The following is a 12,928-nucleotide window of genomic DNA, read 5'->3' as shown; positions in this document are numbered from 1 at the left end:
CTCCCTGTCCAAGGTGCCTTCGCCAGCGCTGTGCGGCTGCCTACGAGTGGCTGGAGACGCCTCACCTCGGAACAGTGAGGGCAGCGGGCAGCGTGGTGGACCAGGGCTGCGTCTGTTTCTCCACGTTGTATGCTGCGCGTGTGCACGTCATTTCATTCGATGTCAGTGACTCCGTGGGGCAAGTTTTATTACCCTAGTTTCACGAATGAAATGGCCTCCTATAAGAGACTGCCCTAATTCAAGTTTTAGGACTTGAGTTTTATCAGAATTTTAATTTCGTAAATATTGAGCATGTTCATGTGTCGAGCACGAACAATAATCCCCAGTCCACATTCCCCTTATCGAAATGCATTCTTGGTGGGTCACAGACCCAGGATGGGAAGGCAGAGAGCATCAGCTGCCTCTGCTTGTATTGAGGACCCTGGGGTGCTTCAAAGTGGAGTTTCCCACACTCTGGATTTGGCCATTCACCTCCTGTTAACGGGCTCCTCTGTCCCCTGCGTTTCTGTAAACTGAAGTGAGATATAGAGGCCTGATGGGATTCATAGGAAGAGACCTTGGATGTAATATGATCACTTTAGCTGCTAAAGTTGAGAAAGGACTGTAGGCAGTTTCAGGGTAGAAGGAGAGAGACCTATTAGGGCTATCTCAGTGAACTCTAGAAAGAGGAAGCTGGGGGTGGGGGTGGGGCAGTGAGGAGCTCTGTGGATTGTGGGATTTGAAGTGTTACGTGGGAAGATGGGTCCAAAGTGCGGATATGAGAGAGCCACAGGGGCTGGAGATAAAATTGGGAATCATCTAGAAAGATAGTTTTCACAAATTGATGAGAGGAGGAGAAATGTGGCCTGGTGCCTGGGCAGGGCCGTCAGGGAGGGGAGGAGGAAGCAGGAAAAGGGACTGAGCAGTGGAAAGGTCAGAGAAGGAGCAGGCAGGGGGAGGATCTGGGGCTGAGGCTTGCCAAAGTGTCCAGGAAGAGGTTGAGGCAGCTCAGAGAGTGGACCAGCAGCCCTCAGTCTTCTCCTACCTCTCCGCCACCCACAGGCAACCCTTTTCAGCTCTTCAGCTGGTTCTTTGACTTGTATTTCTAAGTAGCAAACATATGCTGTTCCTTCTTGATTTTCCACTACACACATACGCCGTTCCCATTCACTGTTCTTCCTAGACAGTTCTTTTTTTCTCCCCTACCTTTGGTTACATCAGTGTTGAGTATTTACATTATGACGTCTATGTTTGTATTTGAAGCTGAACCATGTGGTAAATTGTGATTGTTTTTCTGTCCTGCCCAACTTTTTGTTTTCCTTGAAGTTCTTAATTGCCTTCTTTTTTCATTTGCTTAGTTTTCTATGTATTAACACTAATTAAGTCCTGAATTCTCCACCAGATCATTTAAATTTCCCCTTGGTTTAGTCACTTTGGTCCTCTTGAGGGTGTCTCGCCTGGAGCTGTCCGCCCCCCACCTAGTGATGCACTCTGGTGCAGAGCTGCCATCCTGGGGAATGACCCCTCAACTCTCCTAGGTTTGATCCCTGTTTATTGTAGTCTAGGTATTCCTCTTTCTTGTTCTTCACACTCATTTTAGTAGCGCGTATGTACACACACATGCATGTGCACACAGGCAAGGCAGTACCCGTGTATTCTTTGGGGGTAAGGCCTGAGGTGAAGGACTGTGGTAGCGATGGGGAAGGCAGAGGGCCTGGAGTGTTCATTCTCCTGGGCAGAGAGAGGCGGGGGTGCTGGGCTGTGAGAAAGTGGGTTTCTCGAACCACCCCCCTCCTCCCTACTTGCAGGGCTGCCTGGTCAGAGCCAGTGTTTATTGGCTGGGCAGGTCCAGCCCCTGCCAGACCTCCGCCTCCACCCTCAGCTCTACTGGTCTGCTCCAGTTCCCGTGGGGACAGGGACAAGGGTGAAGGAGGATAAGGGCAGAGGGAGTCAGGATAGGGAGGGCTGTCAGGAGGCCACTAGGTGAGTGGCACACTCCCCAAGGCAGTCACCACCCCTGAGCTCAGCTGGCGTGAAGGAGAGCTTACGCCCTCCTTGTGCCCACACAGGCTTCCAGGCATCAAGGGCTGGCAGGGGTGCCCTGTGGGCAGGGGCTTGGGAGGCCCTGGCACAAGGGGTAGCCTGAAGCCTCAAGGTCAAGGCCCTCAGTCTTCCAGCTGCATGGCTGGCACTGCCCACCAGTCCTACAGAGGCACAGTCGGCTCTGCAGACTGCCATCAATCAGTAACGCTGGAGACCCCCCTGGGCCACGCAAGAGCTCAATCTCCCCTAACTTGTCTCCAGCGCCTCCCTGACCTCCCCCCCCCCCACTTCCCTCCCTGCCACATCCGGGCCTGCGGTGGGTGTGGGCAGCACAGGGTGAAGGCCCCCTCGGGAGGGCCCCAGTGCCTGGCGGGTGAGTAATTTTATTTACCTTTCCTGAGAGGCCTTCTGTCCTCTCATTTTCTCCAATTAGCCCGGCTCTGCCTGAGCAGCTCCAGCCCACGTGGCCTGTGGGGGCTGTGGGCACCCCACACCCTAGAGCTCAGTGGTTACCTCCCAGGTCCTTGAGGCAGGGACACCTGGCAGGCTGGTTAGCTTGTGCTCTCTGTTCCTCTGGCTCCTTTCTCCTCTGACACACAGCCCAACAGGTGTCACCGCACTGGCTGCGTGGGCACTCAGGAGGGGTGACCACAATCCCCACACTCGTTCCTCCTCCCGCACTTGCCTCCATCCCCGCGTCAGACACACTATCCCCAAGATGGCAACCTTGACCTTGGGGTGCTCCCCAAGCAATTGGACTCCCCACCTAAGTTCACCGCCTGGTTCTTCCTGTGTAGGACACTCCACTCTTCCCTGGTGAGCACCAGCCCTTGCTGCCTGCCAAGCAGGGTGCCCACCCATCATGCCACGGACAGTGTCCTTGCTGCACTCACTTGGGTGGAGCGGGTCGGGCTTCTCTGCTAAGCGATGACGTCAGGACGGCGCAGAGGTCTTGGGAAAATAGTGCTGCTGCCGTCACTCAGACCATTTCAATTCTGGGGGGTCCGTTCCTCCCCACTTCATCTGCTAAACGGTCTGTGAACTGTTGGGGTTAGAGCCGGGATCGAGTAGCGGCCAGTGGAGGACATCCGGTTCTGGATTGTCTGCCGATGCCCCTATCGGGCCTGAGCTCAGCCCTGGCTCCAGGAGAGAGCCTGAGGTATTCGCGCGGGGTTGGCGGAAGGAGTGTGGTACCTGCCGACTTCCCTCCGCCATCGTCCGCCCCTTCACACCCCTCCGCTGGCTGACGGTGACCCTCTGGGGGTTGGGAGCCAAAACGAATGGGCCGGCCCCTCGGGGCGAGCCCCACCTAAACCAGCATGGGAGGGTGGCTAGAAACTGCTCCGGTGGGGACGGGGAGGGGCGCTGTCAGCCACCGCTCGCGCTTTGGGACCCCCTCAGGGGTTCCAGCTCCAAGTTATCAGGAAAATGGGGGGCTCCCAGAGGCAGCACACCAGCTGCAGTCCTCATCCAAGGCTGCTCCCTTCCGTGGGGAGGCCCTGGGCCCGGCCCCGCCCTCTCTTTCAGCCCAGCTCCCCACGGGGTGCGGCCGCTACTCAGACTCTTTATTGTTGGAGGGTACACCGGCAGGCGCTCACAGACGGCTTCCCGTCACACCCCGACCCCCCCCCCCCCAGCACAGGGCAGAAGGGAGGCCCTCAGACCTCCCACGCCGGGGCACGGGTGGACGGTGGGGCCGCTGTCCGGCTCCCGTCCCTCCAGCCTGGGCTCCGGGTGGTTCAGCAGGGCCCTCTCTCAGCACCCGAGTCCGGCCTCGGCCGGGGCCCCCGGGGGCGTTAGAAGGGGCTCTCGGCCAGCCCAGGGAGGCTGCTGACCCGGCAGGTCTCCGCGGAGGGGTCCCGGCCGGCCCCGTTGCTGCCGCCTCCGCCCCCGGAGAGCAGCAGCTTCGCGCTGGGGGGGCGGCCCCGGGGCCGGGCGGAGGCCGGGGGCCTGTGCACGTGGCGCTGTTCCCGCAGCGAGTTGCCCACGTGCCAGCGGTGCCAGCGCCGCAGCAGCTCCGACTGCACCTGGGGGGCGGGGGGGCGGGGCAGGTCGGGCCAGTCCCGCCCCCGCCGGGACCCCCAACCTCCCAGCCTTGAAGGACCCGCCGGCGGCCCGGGTGTAGACAAGGCGGGCTGCACCACCACGGGCCCCTGGGGTCTTCCGGTTCCCGGGCCCCCCTCTTCACCGCGCACGCCCCGAGCACCAGGCCGAGGCTGACCATCGGGGGGGGGGGGGGGGGGGCAGCACCCGGCATCATGGGGACCGTGGCCAGTGAATGCAGATGCACGTGGGGGGTGCCCCCTGCACGGGTGAGGCCAGGGCGCCTAAGCTCCCCTCCGACCCCAACCGCAGGCCTGGTCCCAGACCTCCCCGCCTACCTCCTTATTGAGGAAACAGTATAGAACAGCCACCAGCAGGCCCTGGAGAGAGGAGGCAGTCAGGGCCTCACCCAGGCCCGGAGGGGGCCGGGTGGTTACAGGGGGCAGGGCGGGCACCTGGAAGGAGCTGAGGAAGAGGTCGAAGAAAAGCTTGGCGGAGCGCAGGGTCCCCTGGGCGTGCTCGTCCGTCACGAAGGCAAACACCACCTCGTGGACCCCCAGCAAGGGGATGAGGGTCAGCGTGGACTTCGCCAGCCTGTGGGAAGGAGCCTGAGCCGCCGGACCCAGCCCTGCCCGCTGGGGCCCTGGTGTCCCCCGCGCCCCCAGCCCTCCCGCCTCCTCCTGGCCTCGGGGTCCGGAAGCTGCCCGCACCCACCGGAACTTGTAGTCGGTGTAGCGCATCTGGCGGGCTCGCAGCTTGGCCACGAGGACGCGGAGGACGCGGGTGAAGATGAGGAGGTTGATCTGTGTGTGGAGGCCAGAGCTCAGGGCGGCCCCTCCTGTCACTGGCGGCCGCGCGGGCCGGGCTTGGGCACCGGCTGGTGTCCCAGCCGAGGGCCAGGGCCTCCCCCTCTGCGGCCAACAAGCTTGTCCGCCTCCTCGGCCCCCGGGGCCCACCCAGGAGGAGGGGGCGGGGGCCAGACGCCGGCAGCCTCCGTACCCCTCCCCGTGCCTCACTTCCTCACCAGGATCGCCAGGAAGACGGGGAAGCGCAGGATCCACCAGAAGCCCATGTTATCGTTGCTGGTCCAGCACCTGCAGGGCGGGGCCGGCTCAGGTCCCGCCAGCACCCCCTCCCCCCACCCATGGGGGGTCTAGTCAGTGCCTTGGGAGAGGAAGGGAGAGGGCCGGAAGTGACCCCCATCCTTGGGCAGGCTCGCCCCCCGCCCCCCCCCTCTGACTATTGACTCCGCCCACAGTGCTGTCCGGCCACCACCCACACACCCGGCCCTGTCCTCTGGCCGGCCCATACTCACTGGATGTTCTCAAACAGACACTTGACCACAGCCCAGGGGATGACGAAGAGCATGGGGGCACCTGTGGGGAGGGGGCGGCTGTGGTCCCGTGGCCCCAGCCAGCCTGCCCCCCCTCCGCCCCGCACCGGCCTACTCACCCCAGCCGAGGCCCAGGTAGAGGGCGAAGAAGCTCCTCTCCGGGAAGGCGGCGAGGCCCAGCAGGCTGTGCAGGTACACGCCCTCCACCAGCAGCCAGCAGTAGTTGGCCACGATGCCGTACTGCATGAACACCGCGGCCACCCGGCAGCCGGCCACTGCCTGGCCGCAGGGGCGGTGTGAGCTCAGGTCCCGCGGCCACCTGCCGCCCTGGGGCCGGGAGGCCCGGAGGCCCGGTCTGGGTGCTCACCCCATCACTCAGCCAGACGCTCACGCTGAGGTCGTCGCCGATCTTCTGGCTGTATCGGGTCTTGAGCAGCGTGTCGATGACCAGCACGGAACTGGCCTTGAGCACGAAGGACGCGAACAGGTTTGCGTGGATGTAGTTTCGGGTGCAGTGCAGCTTGCTGCGGGGACAGCGAGTCGGTGCCTGCCCGCCGGCCCGCTTCCCTCGGTGGGGGCGGAGGGGGGCCGGGCAGGGTGGGCGGGCGTACCTGAGGCCCAGCAGGGTGGCGAGGGCCAGGAGCAGGGCCCCCAGGGAGAGAGAGTACCCCACCGTGTACATCACCTGGAAGCTGTTGTACATCTTGGCCACCTCCTTCTGCAAAGCGCGGTGGCCGGTCAGGGCTGGGGCGCCACCGCGCCCCGCCTCCCGCCCCCCTCCCCGGGGCCCCGCCGCGCCCGCCGCGGGCTGACCTGGACCTCAATCTCGTCGTCGTCCATCTGGCACTGAGACGCATTCCGCCACGGCTGCCCCCGGGGCCCGCGCACCCACTGCCCGTCAGGCCCGCACTTCTTGAAGACGAGGCGGTGTCGCACTGGAGGGGCAGGCTCCGGTCAGCCCCCGGCCCCCGGCCCCTCGGCCAAGCCCCGCAGCCCCTCCACAGTTACCTTTGTGGTGCCAGGGCAGGTACCAGGGGCAGGAGATGTTGGCCGTGGTGTTGGGAGGGGTGTCCGGCCAACAGGAATACTTGTCGAAGGTTCTGTTACAGACCAGCTCTGCGAGGCAAAGCAGGGCGGGCTGGGAGGGGCCCCTCAGCAGGGCCCGGCCTACGCGGCCGTCAGTCCTGCCTCCTCTTAGAAGCCCCTGCCTATCATCCTCTGCTCCCCAGCATGCAGCCCTCCCCCACTCCCCTTGCACACCTGCCGTCTCCAGCGTGCCCCAAACCCACCCGGGCTCGTCCCTCTTCCCAGTGCCCCCTTGCAGCGCCTCCCTCTCTGGGGTCCGAACCCCTATCTGTTGGCTTCCTTCCAGGGTCCAGCCCCGAGTCTGTGGCTCACATCCCCTTTCCCTCGGCCCAGCACAGGCTCCCTCCCTCCATCGGACAACCTCCCTCCCGGTCTGCCCTAATCCCTTGCTGTACCCCTGGTGACCCCGAGTGACCCTCAGAACTTATGTGTCCCTGTCCCCGCCTGTGCCGCATGACGGCCCATCTCCCTCTGCACCCGGGCCTCGTGTGGGCTGCCTCCCTTACCACCCCATCTGCCCGCTGGGCCTGAAGCTCCATGGGGGCAAAGACATGACCCCTGGGACCAGCAGCGGACTGCGGGGGAGGTGGGGGACTGTGTAGCTCCCAGTTCTGGACCGTTTCTTTTCTTTCCTGGTGTGTGGCCTTGAATAAGTCGCTGACTGGCCTTTCCGCGGCTCCCCTATAAACGGGGGGAGGGTGGGCAGGGGGTCAGGAATGGTGAAAGGCTAGGGGCTCACCGGTGGGGGGGGGCAGCAGGCTCAGGTTGTAGAGACACTGATCACCGTACAGCTTCCACTTCTCAAACAGGAAGTCCATCACCTGGGCGGAGGGGGCCTGTGGCTGGGCGGACAGGTGAAGGGACAGGGGACAGGACTGCATCAGCGGGAGAGGCAGGCCGGTGGGTGGGAGCCCGGGGGGGGCTGGCGGGGCGTCTGGCCGTGGTGCTCACCTGGCAGGCCAGCAGCAGCAGCAGCAGCGGGAGAAAGTGGGGGCGGTGTGGCCGGGTGGGGGGCATGCCTCTGAGCGGCCGCCCCCCACATTTGGCTGGGACTGCGCGGCTGGGGCAAAGCGGTCCTCCTGGGCACGCACGCTCCTCTGGGGAAGTCCGGTCGAAGCAGCGGGGCCTGCGGAGGGACCCCCACGGGTGAGGAGACCCAGCTGGGCTCCGCTGCGACCAGAGGGGTTTTCTTCTTCCCTGAAACCGCCCCTCTGAGCCTCTGGTCCTGTTGATGAAGTGGGAGCCGGGAGGGAGAAGATGCCAGAAGTCGCTCTTGGCCAACGACAGGGTTGGGGTCCGGCCCGGTGCCAGGAGGTGCTGCCCAGGGTCGTGGAGGCTGTGCTGTCTCCCCCGGGGGGAGCTGGGTTTCCCACGGCCGGTGGCTGTCTGTCTTGCCGCTCTGACGGGCCCGGAGCTCTCCCCGCCCCATGCTGGTGGCGGTCACCATCCTGCCTGACGACAAAGCTGCTCGAAGCAGCCTCCCTGGCTACCCACCTCCTCCTTTCGGCCCTTGCCATCCTCCCTACCTATTCTTAGCCCCTGGGAAAGGCAGCTTGCCAGGCCGGGGCGGGGTGCCAGGGCCATCCATCACAGTGCCGTGGTTATCCAGGCGGCCCCAGGCCAGCTCCCAGCCTCGTCCAGGGGCCAGGAGTGCCGGGCACATGCCTAGGATGGTCCCTGTCACACACGTGCCCTCTTCCCAGGACTGGGGTGTCGAGGGGTACCCTCTGGGCCCCACCCAAGGCTCAGGCCTGGCTTCCTGGATCCCCTGGGGCACATAATGCAGGTGGCTGGCTGCCCAAGCTCGGGACCCCCGCCGTGGTGGTGCCTGCAGGGGGGTGCCCTGGGCCTGGCCTGAGTCTGAGTGGAGATCTGGGGTGGCAGATCGGATGACTTTCTTTGCCTTCGGAGCCTGTCTTTGGCTCTGAGTGAATTCCCCGAGGGCAGGAGGGAGGGGCCCCTGAGGGCCTGGGTGTGGACTCCCTTAGGAATGGCTTGCGTGAGGCCTCCAGGGCCCTGGATAATCCCTTCTGTGGGCACCCTGGCAAGGAGTGAACAAGTGATGGACGGATGGATGGACAGATGGACAACCAGTTGGCTGGAAGACAGTGAGCGGCCAGGGGTGGGAGGGGGCGGAGTGGGGTGCAGGCAGGTGGAAGGTTTCAGCTTCCTCCCATCAGCGTCCAGTTGGGCCCTCGTGGGGCCAGCTCAACCTAGGGCTCCCCTGAATTCACCCCTCAGCCCTAAGGGGACCCTGAGACGTCACCAGGTGGGGTGAGAGCTCAGTGATCCAGGACGGGCTCTTCTGTGGGGCTCCTGACCCAGCCCCTGACCACGGGTGCAGGCCAGCCGGGTAGAAGCCTCGCCCAACGGTCACCGGTCCCCAGTCTACAAGCCAGGCGAGGGGACACGCTGGCTGAGGGCTCAGGAGCGGAGGCGCCACAGTGTGGAGGACCCTTTTGGCAGGGAAAGTGGCAGGCAGGTGGAGAACGAGGGCCAGTTCAGGTATCTCCAGCCCTGGGGTCGCCCAAGGGGCCTTATCTCCTGATGCTGATCGGCCAGCCCCGTCCGCTGCCCTGCCCCTTGCCGGCTCCGGCCACTGAGCTGGGTGGGTAAGGAACAGGCAGGAGCCAGCCTCTCGCAGGAGGGAGAGGAGGGGCTGGTGGGCAGGCTCCGAGGTGCAGGGGTGGCCTGAGAGGCAGGGAGGGGGAGGCAAGGGCTGGCTGGGGCACGGCGGACAGCGAAGATGCAGGCAGGGGACGCGGGGAGGAAGGAAGGACCGCCCAGTAGGTTTTCCCTGCCCAGCCCCGCAGCTGGGGATGGGGAGACGGCGGAGCCGCAGGGACCAGCGAGGAGCTCCACGCCAGAAGGACAGCCCCTCGGACCACAGCTGGGGGTGGCGGCCGCGACAAGCCTGGCAGCACCTGAGCAGCCGGCTGGAAAAGGGGAGCTCACCTTGCTGACTTTCGGCCACGCAAGGCTGAGGGTCTCGGGCCCCGGCTTTCGGCACCCAGATGCCAGGCCGGCCCCACAACAGAGGGCCTGTCGCGTGCCAGCCCCGTGCCGGTTCTGGGACCACGGGGAAAGAATTTAATTTCCCAGAGGCTCAGTTTCCCCACTTTACAAATGAGGATCCCTGCTTCCCTATCTTGAGGAGTAAATGAGCTTTGCCACACGGGATGACCGTGGCCAGGCCCCTGCCCTACTGCGGGGGAGCACTGAAATCCAGCCCCGGGATAAATATTTGCCGGATTGGATGAGGGTTGAAGCCGAGACGATGAGGCGGTCAGAGGCGGAGACGCGGCTCTGGGGCTCCCCCAGCCCCCCATCGGCCACAGTTCCAGAGCTAGCTATTTTCCACCTTATTACCCTAGCTTGAGCCGGCGGGGGTGGGGCACGGCCCGCCAGGGACCCGAGCCTCCTCCCTTCGTGGACCGGGTGACCTGGTCCTGGACTGCCCCTGCACAAGTGTCAGCTCAGTGCTGGAGAGGTGGGCAGGGGTTCAAGCGGAGAGGCAGAGTCAGGGGCCTCGTGGGAGGTCTGGTGGGCTAGGAAAGGACGAGGTGGCCTTCCCCAGCTGCTCCGCTCACCTCCTGTCCCCTTTCCCCTTCCCCCTTGGATTCCGCCGCCCCCCACACCACCTATGGGGCTGGCTTGCAGGGGGTGCCCAGCCCCAAGCCTGGCCGAGGCACCACTCCTAGGTGCTCACGGCCCAGCCACCATCCCACCAGCTTCCACTGGGGATAGCTGAAGGACTGGCAGACTGGACTGGAGGAGGGGCCCCAGAATGGGTGGTTGGTCCAGGGGACCGGCTAGGTTGCACTGGTCACCCCCTGTTTGCCCCTCGATCCAAATGGGTGGGTTTGAGGATTCCCAGCCTCAAAGGGGTGTGAGGTAGTGGGGGTGGGGGGTGTTTTTGTGAAACCAGAGCAAGCAGCAGGAAGGTCATGGCCCCAGGGCAGGATCAGGGGCCACCGGCTGTTGACAAAGCCTGACTCCCGTGTCCTCCCCACCCCCGTGGGGCGGGGCAGACCTGGATGCCAGCCAGGGTACAATTCCCCTCCAACCCTCATCCCCCAGCGCTGGGGGACCAAGAGACAGCCAGGGCCAGTCCTGTGACCATGCGGGTGCCCAGACGTCAGGGGTCAGTTGGTTCAGGGTGGGGACAGAAACCCCGAGGCCTGGAAGTAGTGGGGGGGGGGGCGCACTGGAATGGTGGGGGCAGAGCAGAGCAGGTCAGCCACCGGCCCTCGCTCTGGGTCAAAGTGACAAGTGTGGGCCCCAGGAAGAATGGGCCGGGCAGGGTGCAGCGCCACTCGCCCCCTCCTGGGGAAGCCGGGAGAAGGGATGATGCAGTGGGAGTCCTGAGGACCTGGGGCTGGGGGGACCGGGAGGGGGGGCTGTTCTGGGGAGCTGGGGCCAAAGGGGACAAGCAGGACTGCCTCTGCCCTCCCCCTGGGAATCTCTGGGGTGTCTCCTTAGAGCTGCTTGTGGGCGCCTTGCGCAGGCGGCCAGGGAGGCGGGTGCTGGACAGGAGTGGAGAGCTGACTGGGGCCGCAGGACAGAGCGCCTGGCCGCCGGGACCACCGCCCGCAACCCCGGCCGCCCTCCCCAGGGAGGAGACCCCAGACTGCCCGACGGTGCGGGACCCGGTTGACCGTCTGAGCTGGAAGGGCGAATCGGATGGGGACGGAGGTGTCGGCCGGGGTGAGGACAGCGACACCCCGGGCCCTGAGACCGCCCGGCCCAGACAGGGGTCCCCGCCGGCCATTTCTGCGCTGCCCACCCCGCGGGCCCTGGCCGGGTGGGCTCCGGGAACGTCCCCTCGGGGCCGGGCCCGGGTTGCTCACCGTGTGCCGCTCGGCCTCCCGCTCCGGCCCCGGCTCCTCGCCGCCCTCCGCGCTCTCGGGTCGGCGCCCGCTCTGCTCCCGCGCCCGCCGCGCGCAAACTTTCCGGCGGCGACGCTGGGTGGCGGTGGCGGTGGCGGCGGCGGCGGCGGCGGCGGCGGAGGCGGAGGGGCGGGGGCGGGAGCGGCCCCGCGGGGGGCGGGGTGGGGGGAGGGGGAGCCGCACGGAGGGTCCCCGCCCGCCCTCCCCCACCCGGCGCCGCGCTCCCGCCCCCGCCCCCGCCCTCCGGACGCGCCCGGGTCCCGGACTCCTGCCCGCAGATCGCTGCCCTGCGGACCCCCACCCCCGGGACGGGTCTGCAGACCGGGTCGCGTCGGGTCAGCGGCTACCCCGGGGAACAGGAGACGCGGGGGGGACTGGTGGGGGTGCGCAGAGAGCTTGGCCGTGGCGGGAGGGGGGCTGTGACTCGACGTCCCCTCCTCTCGCGCCCCCCCGCCCCCCCTCCGCGCTCCCCGACCCGCCCCGCCTCTTTCCCGGATGCCGGGCGGACTGGACCCGACTTACCCCCGCCGCGGCTCTGGGGGACATTTCTTCCGAGCGCGCCACGGGGCAGACTGGGCTGGGTGGGGGCAGGGCGGCCCGTGGGGTGTCCCCCGGCCCCGGGCCCTCGGGGCCTCTCCAGCACCGCTGGCTTGCCGGTGCCACCGGACCCGACTCCTCCCACCGATGCCGCTGCTGCTCCCGGTGCCCCGGGGACGCTCTGCTCCTCCCAACCTCCTCCTCCCCAGACTTCTGCCCTGGGCTCACCCTCCTGAGGGTGCCCTCTCCTCCCCGCCCCCCCCCCCCGGAGGGGGCTAAAGCCTGAATCCCAGCCCCTCCTCTGTGCCCAGTGACTTCAGGGTTACCAGACCCCAGGGACACTTTGGGGCCTCCTCTTTCCTGGCCTTTCAGCATCCTGGGACCCTAACCGTCCTCCCTCCTTCTAGAACGTTATCTGGTGTCTGTGGCTTCCAGGGTGGCACTCCCCCCTCGCCCTCTTCACTGCCCTGCTCTCTCCCTCTCCTTCACAGCTCCCAGTCCCCCCCCCAAGCCCTCTCCCCCCACCTGCTCCCAGTTCCCAGAGGGACTTCCTCCACCCACCCCACCCGCCTCTGGACACCGGGCAGTGTCCCAAGGCCTCCTGTCCATCAGCAAATCTCCCTTCTCCTTCTGCGTCTCTCTGGAATCTATCGGGTCTCTTCTCCGCTGTCGACCCCTGACCAGCCACCCACTGTCACCCAGGACGGCCTCCCTGGCCCAGCTCCTTTTCTGGTGCTACCCTTTGTCCTTGGGACCCTTCTCTCGACTCTACTTCCGTTTTAGGGGGGCACTGGAACCTGCAGGCCACCCCTGCCGCCCATCCCGCTGTCCCCGGAACAGAGCTAAAGCTGGCCCCGCTGGGCTACAGGTAGCCGGTCTCTAGCACATCTCTGTGCCCGGCCGCACACCCCATCCCAGGGTGGGGGTGCCCTTCGGACCTCCATTCTTACCAGCCCACCCGAGACCCTGCCCCCAGAGCTAGCCTTTCTGTTTTCATTCTGGGAACGGGCAGAAGGCA

The 12,928-nt window shown here is 65.7% G+C and overlaps 1 protein-coding gene across 1 annotated transcript; it reads right to left on the bottom strand.

Annotated features, from left to right (window-relative positions):
- Positions 1-243: 243 nt before the first annotated feature.
- GCGR (glucagon receptor) lies at positions 244-12,162 on the bottom strand. The gene is made up of 15 exons (XM_023244313.2): positions 11,896-12,162; positions 7,436-7,610; positions 7,224-7,326; positions 6,407-6,514; positions 6,212-6,333; positions 6,010-6,116; positions 5,766-5,922; positions 5,518-5,677; positions 5,381-5,441; positions 5,090-5,159; positions 4,780-4,868; positions 4,521-4,659; positions 4,404-4,445; positions 2,916-4,049; positions 244-512 (listed from the first exon to the last, which is right to left on the bottom strand). The coding sequence occupies exons 2-14, from the start codon at positions 7,499-7,501 to the stop codon at positions 3,819-3,821; spliced, it is 1,455 nt and encodes a 484-aa protein (XP_023100081.1). The 5' UTR covers positions 7,502-7,610; positions 11,896-12,162; the 3' UTR covers positions 244-512; positions 2,916-3,818.
- Between the last annotated feature and the right edge of the window lie 766 nt (positions 12,163-12,928).

The sequence above is a fragment of the Felis catus genome, chromosome E1 (assembly GCF_018350175.1).
Source record: "Felis catus isolate Fca126 chromosome E1, F.catus_Fca126_mat1.0, whole genome shotgun sequence".
Classification (NCBI taxonomy): Eukaryota; Metazoa; Chordata; class Mammalia; order Carnivora; family Felidae; genus Felis; species Felis catus.
Note: the sequence above shows the minus strand (reverse complement) of the source record. Positions and strands in the feature narration are given on the sequence as shown.